The 10345-nt window shown below is 41.8% G+C and overlaps 1 protein-coding gene across 1 annotated transcript; it reads right to left on the reverse strand.

The window, feature by feature from the left end:
• Positions 1–322: 322 nt before the first annotated feature.
• Positions 323–7849, reverse strand: SOD2 (superoxide dismutase 2). Its single transcript, XM_052681438.1, has 5 exons — positions 7717–7849; positions 7025–7227; positions 3561–3677; positions 2139–2318; positions 323–846 (listed from the first exon to the last, which is right to left on the reverse strand). Exons 1-5 carry the CDS (start codon positions 7743–7745, stop codon positions 701–703), a joined length of 675 nt encoding a protein of 224 aa, XP_052537398.1. The 5' UTR covers positions 7746–7849; the 3' UTR covers positions 323–700.
• Positions 7850–10345: the final 2496 nt, after the last annotated feature.

A 10345-nucleotide genomic window follows, 5' to 3' on the forward strand; every position in this document is an offset into this window, starting at 1 on the left:
GCTGTTATTCAGTTCCTGTAGAAACAATTTATTCTGATCAGTACTGTAACCTCTTGTCCAAGACAACATTTCAAAAGCTAATATGCGGCTACACCACATGAAGATCTCATACAAGAGACCCAGAAAAGGGTAGGGATGACTGAAGATTGTCAGAAGTCAGGCAAGCACCACAATGTCTATTTTCTGCTTCTTATCTTCTTGGTTTCTAAGAAAATTCCATTGCCTGTAAAACAGCAAATTGCAACACCACTCTTCCCCAGCCCTGTTCAAATCTAGTAACCAGATCATCTGCTACCAAAGACGAGTCTGTTAGATGGTTACATAAGATTCTTCTTTTGAGTTTTATTTGTTCATAGTAACACAAAGTGTGCGTTTCCACTTAGGCATTTAAGTGCAACAAAGAAACTCATTATCACATTAAGCTTCAACAAAGTGAACTATGTTTCTATATGCAATGGAACAGATCACTTAAAGTGTCTTCTTCCCTTTGTTGCACAAGAGTTTAAAGCTTCAAAAACCTAAGCAAACACTTTCCATAGGATTAGACAAGCAGACGTTGCTTGATTATGAAATGCTTTTGCGGGATGAGCTAGGTGTTTTCTGTATTATAGCAATTCATTTGTATGCCACAGAAACTATTACAAGAGTGAAACCAAAGTAGAAGTGGTGCCATTGTAGTAGTCTGTGCAAGAATTCCACTTTATTTTTTGCAAGATGCATATCTTGAAGATACATTCTCCCAGTTGATCACATTCCAGATAGCTTTCAAATAATCAGGTCGAACATTTTTATACTGAAGATAATAAGCATGCTCCCATACATCGATTCCCAGCAATGGAATGAGACCTGTAAAAAAGGAGGATAACAGTTTTTTAAGCCTGTGAAGAAATGCTCCACTGCAAAGTCTTATTTTGTAATTACCAAATTTCTTCAACTGTAGAAACAGAGAGCTCTCCAGAACACAGGTGCTCATTACAATGTTTTACAGACCTGTCTGTTCTCCACACACACTGTATAAACTAAATTATTAGAACATACACCTATGAATACCCTAGAACTTCATTGAAGACACAATTGAAAGCAGTTGAAGACATTTTTGAAAAGTTTGCATCTTCCACACACAGTAACACGAGTATTTTCCTGGACCAAGGACACCACAAAGAAGTCTCCTGACATGAGTATTTGCTTCCAATACTTCAACTGTAAGTTACTGTTTCACTGCTTTCCTCGCTTTTGTGCTAAAACATCTTTCTAGTTGAATTTTTAGTAGGGAGTTTTCAGTGTGTGGGAGAGGGTGAAATTTACTCATTATACTACGTCTCAACATTAAAACTGTTCTTTTTCTCCTTTTTCCTCACTGATAAGCAGGGCACAGACCACTGCAGAAGTTCAAAGTAAACATGGAAAACACATGATATTCCCTATCATTCTCTATGAATTTCACAGAACATGTTTTAAAGACATCTGTGACTGGATTTGGACAACAGCCATCACAGCAGGATTCTCACTGGGGATCAGGTCTTTCCTCTGTGGAGCGTGTCCAAGCTGTCGTCTTCACTGCTATGTCTCTCTAAGCAAACAAACATACCTTTAGAAGTGATCTCAGCTGCTTGTCTAGCCCTAAGAGTTGTCCCCATCCAACCCTTGTTTAATTGACATTCATCACTATCAACAGTAGAAAAGCACGTTCTAAGTGCTTAGCCTGTTTCATAACAAGAAATATTATACACATCTTCCCCTCTCCTGGTGTAGGTGTCTGGCCTACACCATCAGGTCTGTAAATATATCCTCATAAGAGAAAACAATCTAAAGCTAAGACACTTATCTTCCCAATGCTCTGACAGGCAAGCTACTGCTGTTACTCAGAAACAGTCCAGAGGAGCCTAACCTAAATTTAATGCCCAATGCTCTTTCACAATATGCCCCATCTATTTCCCTTTTGATTAGACAGTCTGCAAGCAAAACCTATTACTCTCCACAAAATTTCTAAGTCCTGCATTACAAATGCTGTTTTAAAAACTGTTTCTGCTTCTGCTGGAAATGATACTCACTTTTCCAGATGCTTCCTCATATTCTCACATCTCATACATTTGCCTCTGATATTAGCAAAAGGTGGAAGAGGAAGAAAGAAATCTGACCTGTTGTTCCTTGCAAAGGATCTTGATTCGCACAGGCTGCTATCTGCAGACGTCCCTGCTCCTTATTATAGCCAAGCCACCCCCAGCCTGATCCTTGAACACCAACTGATACAGCTGTTAGTTTCTCCTTGAAATTTGCGAAAGAACCAAAGTCACGTTTGATGGCTTCCATCAATTCTCCTTTAAAAAAAAAGCACAGAAACATGTTAAATACCTCCTGTTCAGTGATATTTCAATTCCCAGACATCACCTGGAAACAGAAGAGAGATGCGGACGCATTTGCGCTCTGAAGGAACTGTCTAGACAGTACAGATGCATCATTAACAATTTTGTCCCAACCTGCTCCAGACAGCAGTCAAGAAATAAATCAGAACAGTAGTCAAACATGCTGTTATCAAAGACAGTCATGGTGCTATCAATAGTACAGTGCAATGCTGGAAAATTCTGCATTCTTCATTCCTTCTGCCCTCAGATCTAAAAATTTCTTGGTGATAGCTGAAGGTGCATCTTCAGACAGGTTTCATCAGGCTTCCTACAGAAGACTTGAACCATCCAACTGGAACTGAAAGATGACATTTTAAGCTTACCACCTTTCACAGAAACTTCACAGACAAAGGTAAGGCTTTAACACATCTTTCCAGGTCAGATATTAGGAAAAACTTCTTCCCTGAAAGAGTGGTCAAGCACTGGAACAAGCAGCCCAAGGAAGTGGTGGAGAAACATGGCAATGTGGTATGGTACTGAGGGACACGGTTTAATAGGCACGCAGTGATGGGCTAATGGTTGGACTAGATGATCTCAGCGGCCTTTTTCAACCTCTCTGATTCTATGATCTTCCCCAAGAATGCCATCTGAAACACATCTCAATTTAAAACCCTCGCATGTATCACAGCAGCCCTTGTGAGATCTGTATTATAAGACCACTGCCTTTAATTGCAGATCACTTGTAGATTACATTTCTCTATCCTCCCAAAGGGGACTTCATCCTTTGGGTTTTAACTGCTAAGCCATCCCTAACTGAAAATGGAGCATATATCCAATCACTAGGCTGGGTAGTCTGCAGCACATTTCCTTCCTTCCTGTGAACTGAGTAAGTGAATGCAATCTCAATTAGCACGGTTATAGATAAGTGTTTTATCTTATAAAGATGAAAAGGACAATATACAGCAACAGTCAACTATTCTGCATCATCCAGACAATCAACTTTGAAAATATAATTAGCACAGTTATCTTTTCATATTTTTCACTTGCATGAACAACACCCTGAATTCCTCAGAACTATGGCAGCTGTCATATAGAAAGGCAAATAAACTCAGAAAAATAAAGAAAATAAAGACTTCAACTCTTTCAAAGAGAGAAAAGATCATCAGTTCTGCTGGTCAATTAAGACTGACTCAATGAACACTCATAACAAGCACTAACCTTTAGGCTCTCCTCCTCCATTGGGAGAAAGATTTGTCCAGAAGATGGTATGATTGATATGACCCCCACCATTGAATTTCAGTGCAGGCTGAAGCGACACCTGAGCTGTAACATCACCTGAGGATACAGAACATAAATAGATAAATAATAACACAACCACCACAGCAGTCATTAAGTTGTTACTAGGCCTCCACCAATACCCCACATCTTTCAAGTCTTACTAGCCTGCAACATGCCTATGGAAAAGGCAGGTTTTATGACTGTTACTCACACATTAGATAGTCACTGACAAACTGCATTAAAGATTTCTTTATCGTTGGCCTTTTCTTGCTCTGTAACTGCATGTGATGTGCCAATACTCCACCTATCAGGCAATTCATGTTACATCTACAGTAGTGAAGTATCTACTGCCATTCCACAGCTAAACAAAACAAACAGCAGTACCAGAATGAAATAAGGATCTAGCACTAGAAAACTGTTCAGTATTACTATTATTAGACAAGAACACTGTTGCTGATTTTCAAACTAAGAATTTTTAAATTTTTTAAACATCTTAAAGAGGGTAAACAGAGTGTGCTCCAGAAAGAGTTGACAAGCACAACAGGAAAATACACAAACAAGATGTTCTTATCCTTACATTTTTTCATTTACTTTGGGGAGGAAAATTGTTTTGTTTGGTTGGGTGAGGTTTTTTTTTGGAGGGAGATACTTGCAGGAAGAGATAACGACCCAGATCATTTTCCTCAACACTAGAGAACTCTGCACCTAAATACCACTGCTTCATATTGGTGAACTCCCCACAGTTTTTCAGTCCAGGTAGGCCTTGACTTCAAGAGAAAATCAAGGTTCATCAAGAAACATCCATAGCATATCCGATTAGCTTACACACAATCCCAATCCTTGCTTACTGCCCTGCATACAACCTAACTCTCGTACCACTCAAGATCAGAGGGCCCTGAACTGCAAGCAAAACATGTCATATTCCTTAAAGAACTCATTTGTGCCCTATGACAGGTGTTACACCACCTTGACACAAGCATTTTGAATGTTATTTTTATTTTTTAAAGAATTGGAACACTGCAATTGTTTGAGACTTTTTCCAATACATTCTCAAATATGGAATCAGTGCAGCAGCTGCTCCCCCTGTTCTTTCAGGAATGAGTGAGGGCAGTCTTCCCATGGGAAGGAATGAGCCATCTCAGGACAGACATGAAGCATCTGTTAATAAAGCTTTTTTTGTTTTGTTTTTGTTTATAGAATTACAAGTTCTCAGCATTTCCTCATATCCTTAAGAAACCACAATGGTCTTTGCAAGTCTCACAGAAATAAAATATCTGGAGGAAGCTGTTAAGTTCCACTACGACTCACAGGTCTCCCAATATACAGAATATACATTCCCAATAAACATTCTCTGTTAAAATAAATCACAGTAGTGCTCAATCACACAACCCTTGGCTCTTTTTGCTGGAAGTGATCACTGTCATTGTTAAGAATTTCCTTGACACAAAAAAACTCCAGTTTTCTATAATATTTTCTTAAGAATAATTTTGTTCCAGCAAAAATCCATTTTCAGGTGCAAGACAGTTTAACTTGTATCATTCAGAAAAATATCTGTAAGTTAGAAACAAGCCAGTAACTAATATCTAGCTGCTGCATTTCCAGCCATAATCATACTCAATGCAACAAAACCTACAGGAACAGGACTGGAACAAAGCATGCAATGCTTTGCTTTAGCACCGATACTACCTGCTGCATTTAGGTATCAAGCTGAGGATATGACATATCTCTCACGCCCAGTTCAAAAGAATTTTCAGGAAACTCTCCTTGAATTTTACATGCCTTTAAGACACTAAACTCATCCACATCATCCTACGAGCCAGGAATCCAAAAATAACTCAGGACATTGGTAATGTCTTCATTAGTGTTTATCCCACCATGCTGTAGAGGAACCTACTCCCCAAGACCACTACAAGGTAGAGATGGCATTTGGTCACTGTCTTAAAGCACAGTATTTGTGGCACTGTCAAGTCAGTCCTGCTGAAGTTGGCTCTGGAAATGAGGATGGAGAAAGGTAACTTGTCCTTAAGATACCACAAAGTATCCTCGAATCTACTTGTATGTAGAGCCCCTGGCCTTTGCTCCAGCTTACCACACTCCTTAATACAGTCACGCTGGACAGGTTCAGCTCAGAAGAGATGCTCAAGAGACCTGTAAGCTCAGTTTCTCAGTTGACTAAATGATTCCTTTCCATTCTCAGAGCACAGTAAAGCACCACAGCTCAAAGGCATAAGTCTTCAATGAAAATAAGTTTTATGACTATAACCTTTAACTGGCATCATACAGAACATGCTGATGAAGAAGTAATCAGAACCAGCTTATGCTGAAAGTTTTCTGGAACAAGCTTATTAGTTGCTGAGCAGGACCTTATCACAGATAAGCAGACTCATTTTCAGAAGAACTGGTAACAGGAGACAATGGATTCAAGTCAAGACAGCTTCTGAGTTATTTGAGCAGACACAGATAGCTTAAGAAAACGTTAAAGATAATCTGAAAACTACTTACTATTGCTGAAAAGTCAGTTTCAAGGTTCTGTTATCCAGAGAAGATATTAAACAGTCATGAGATCTGCAGTATAACCAAACTGTTGTGCAGTAGTTTTGGCCAGGCTCAGTTTTCAAGTGTGGGAAGAGAATGACAATACTGACAAAAAGAGGAGCAGTTCAGACTTTACCCTTTCCTAAAACCTGGCCTTAGTCTTTCTAATAAGGGTCAAATACTACATGTTCTATACGAGAATATCACTCAATAAGCCAACCCAAAACACACACAAAAATGCCGCAAGCAAATATTTGCCTGCTTTGATGTGTGACCATCACCAATGCGCTGCAGAGTAATTCCAGCAAAATCCTTATGAAATATTAAGTTCTACCTCCAGAAACACTACTAACAACAGCAAGCAGTGAGAGCCTACCAAAGGATAGGGGGCTTTTGTTTTTCTTTTAAATACCTCCAAGGGTCCAAAAAATGCAATGTTTCTGCTAGCCAGAAATTCTGCCTCCATTGGGGGCTGAATCCTTAGTCATTACACAGCCGTAACGACATCTGTAGCAGATATGCTGCTTTCCTATATTTTACTTTCCTTCCTCACTAATTAATCCCTGGAATACAGCTTTCCTGGCTCCACCATTAGCATGACAAAGCAACAGTCAATTTTGTTTGCTTGCATCTTCATCAGACCTCATTCATTCATTAACTCAAACTGCACAAGTTATTATTATTAGGCTTACAAGGCCATCTGAACACCTCTAAGCTTTCACATGTAACTAACATTCTGTATTCAAGCAAATCACTTGTATTTCTCAGGGGCAACTTCCTACTGACTCTGCCTTTGGTCCCAGTCACTAGCGTAAATCCACAACAGCTCACACTGTCTCTCCTCACCTGCAGACGATGGCCATACGCACCTTTTGCCAGCGCCTCTTTGTATTTCTCCTCCGTAACGTTCAGGTTGTTCACGTAGGTGGCGTGGTGTTTGTTGTGGTGCAGCTGCATGATCTCTGCACTGATGTGGGGCTCCAGCGCGCCATAGTCGTAGGGCAGGTCAGGAAGAGTGTGCTTTTGCCTTGCGACCGAGCACCCTAAGGGTGCTACCAACGCAGCCCTGCTTCTAGATGAGAAACGAGAAAAGGTGTGCTTCACCACTTCAGCAGAGTGAAACACTGGCCTGCTACGGCCAGCTGCCCACGTGAAGGACACCGATACCGATACAGGGGCTTCTCGATGCAGAGCTGCCACCTCCTAACCCACGTTCTTGCTTCGTAACGACAGGAAGCGCTCTGAGCTGGGAGGAAGGCCAGCCCCGAGGGCCATTGCACAGGTGACCTTGATACGAAAAAGGGTCGAAATCCCACAGCCCTCAAGAGGCCGATCTCGGCCGCGCTGCCCGGCTCGGCTGCACCTCGCGGGACCATCGCTGGCCCCGCCACCCCCTCTTCCCGAAATGGAGGGCACAACGGGGGCTGCCCTTTCCTCCACCCCGTCCCGCGGCCCAGACACGGAAGCCCAGGGCCCGGCCGCCCCTCACGCTGCAGGGCGGCGGCGAGCAAGGCGCCCCCACCTCTCCTCCCTCCCAGCGGCGGCGCGGCGCGACTCTCACCTGCCCGCCGAGGCCAGGCGGCACAACATGGCGGCCACCTCTCTGCGGGCACCGCACCGACGGCACTCCGCGCCTGCGCCCGCACTGCTGGGGCGGGGCCTCCCGGCGGGACGGGGAGGGGCGGGCGTCTGAGAGAGGATCGGTAGCTGTGGTTTCAAGAGCTGGAGTCACTGACCGCTGTTTGTGTTTGAAAGACGTGCGCCGTTAGTGCCCTGTACAGCACGAGGTAGAAGGTGAAGCCGCTGTCTCACTTACCAGACCAGTGGTACAACGGAGCAGTGAACATCAGCTCACCGATAGAGCCATGGCTAACGGGGTTCCATCCCGTTTGGGTCAGGTCCCGAGCCAACGGTCCTAGTAGAAGCCATGACCTTGGGAATACAAAGAAGTCAACAGGCAACACTAAGTGGATAGGAAAAAGGAGGTACACCGCTTGTGAGGATCAGTTGCAATGCATTAAGACTTTGAAATGACGCGTGAAAAAAAAGTTATGTACAGCATGCTCAATCCAATTTACAGAAAAAAAAAGGTTGCTTAGATCAGCCCCTAGATGTTCCAGAGGTTAAAATCAAGCAGAAATAGGAAAGCTCATTTTTCTAAGCAACACTGGCGAGAGCACAATGCTCCCTGTGATAGCTCCAGAACAGAGAGAAAAAAAGGTCCACAAGGTAAGCAAAGAGAGCGAGGGAAAGCTCTCTCAAAAAGACGCCTGCACGTTGCTGTCCAGCTCTTACTTGTGCATGAGCAGTGCTGCCAGAAGCAGGCAGCTCAGCCCTGAGAGCCTGCTGCAGCAAGGCTTGGCAGCTGGCCTGATAGCAGCCCACCAAATACACCACAGCAGTTCCCTTTGCCCTCAGGAGTCCATATTTTTCCCATTTATGATCATATTTTGTATGAGCCGTAAGCTGCAAGAATCTGTCAGAATTTGACGCATGCAGAATGGGATGTTCTCAGGGCTTCATAATACAGTAGTGGTGGGCTACAGAAAGAACTGTTAAACAGGCAGTTTACATGTTCTCCTCTGTTTTTTATTATTATAGACATATCAAACGTAGCCATCCCTTGACTTTAAATGCAATGATTTGTGGAGCAGGCATGTAGAATGCTTCACATTTCACCATTTTCAGTGTACCACAGTGTGAAGCAACAAGTCAATTTCTTAGACAGACATTTTTAAGCAGAAAGTGAATACAGAGGTCTTTTGACTTCACCTGTCACTTCATCCTGTTATGCCTGGGCATACAGCAGAGGCACTGGAAACCCCTGAGTGTCAGTACTGGAAGCAGAGGCAGGCAGCAGCTTGTACCGGGGCTTGCAAGCAGCCTGGTGCTGCCCTCCAAAGGTCCGTTGCCATGAGGAGTTATCCACTTCAATTGCTGGGAACGAGGCACTTACAAACACCTTTTTATCAATTTGATCTACTTACTTTTGTTCCATTTCAGTTCTCTTCCTCACTTCTCTGCGTATTTCCTTTTCCAATATCCATTTTCTCCCATCATGCACGGCCATTAATGCTCGTGAGAATGCTTCGTGCACCTTAATTCCATCAGCTAAAACAATCAGTATTGAATAGTAAGCGCAAAAGAGTTCAAAAAACCATGGAAAATTAGTTCTCCCATAGGGCCAGAGAAGAGAATCCTTCCCTCAAAGTTATGTAGCATTTTGTAAAATCAAGACTAACGCTAGATGAAGTTTAATTCAAATTATCGGGGAAAACATCTTTGCTAACACAAACAACTATTTCTGTTTTTTAATCTTATTTAAATAAGCACTTATGTTCAGAGATCTTTTATAGGACCAAATAAACAAACAAAAAACAATGGAAGGGGTGAAGTCTGAATGACTGTGTTTGGAATAACTTACCTCATCTTGGAATTTACCAGCAAATCCGCATGGAGAGATCCACAAAAGGAATCAAAGTGCATTGTAATGCACAGATGTACAGAATGGTTGTTCTTCCTTCAATGGCCCTTTAAAGGGCCCTAGAACACCATGCAAACTTAATGTTTAGTTATCAGCCAGCTGTACTCTAGAAATCTAATGAACACACGATGAATAATCTTAACCAAAATCAATCTGAAAACAGGATTTTCCTGAAAACTGAAAATAATGTATCGACAGTCATCTCCAGGATTATTAACAACCATAGCATACGCTGCATGTATGGACAGCCAGAACGTGAACATTAATTGATTTTAAATTTATCTGTGTATTATTATACTGCATTTCACTACTGCTTTACAGCAAGCATTGCAAAAAAGCAAGCCAATTACATGATGGTTTTAAATTATGCTTTCATTTAAAATAAAAATTATTAATAAAAAAATGTAACATCCCAGCCTGCTTATTTAGGAGGTAACTTCTAAGCAGAGAATGACAAATGGAATGGCTTTTCTTGCCCTGCATTTATTTTCTAAGTTAAGCCAATGCTTAGTATGCAGTTATCATTTGCATTTCTAACTTTTCAGCTATTTAGCTAAGTTGTATGGTTTTGTTTTCTTTTAACTATTAAAAGCACCACACACTCTTGAGAAAATTCAAATCTTCACAAACTTAAGACCTGATTTCCCATAATAAGTGATAAATTTAAGTGAAAAGTTGCCCCTACCTTACAGCACAATAGCTGTTA

Source organism: Tympanuchus pallidicinctus, unplaced genomic scaffold, assembly GCF_026119805.1.
Source record: "Tympanuchus pallidicinctus isolate F22 unplaced genomic scaffold, pur_lepc_1.0 scaffold1, whole genome shotgun sequence".
Classification (NCBI taxonomy): Eukaryota; Metazoa; Chordata; class Aves; order Galliformes; family Phasianidae; genus Tympanuchus; species Tympanuchus pallidicinctus.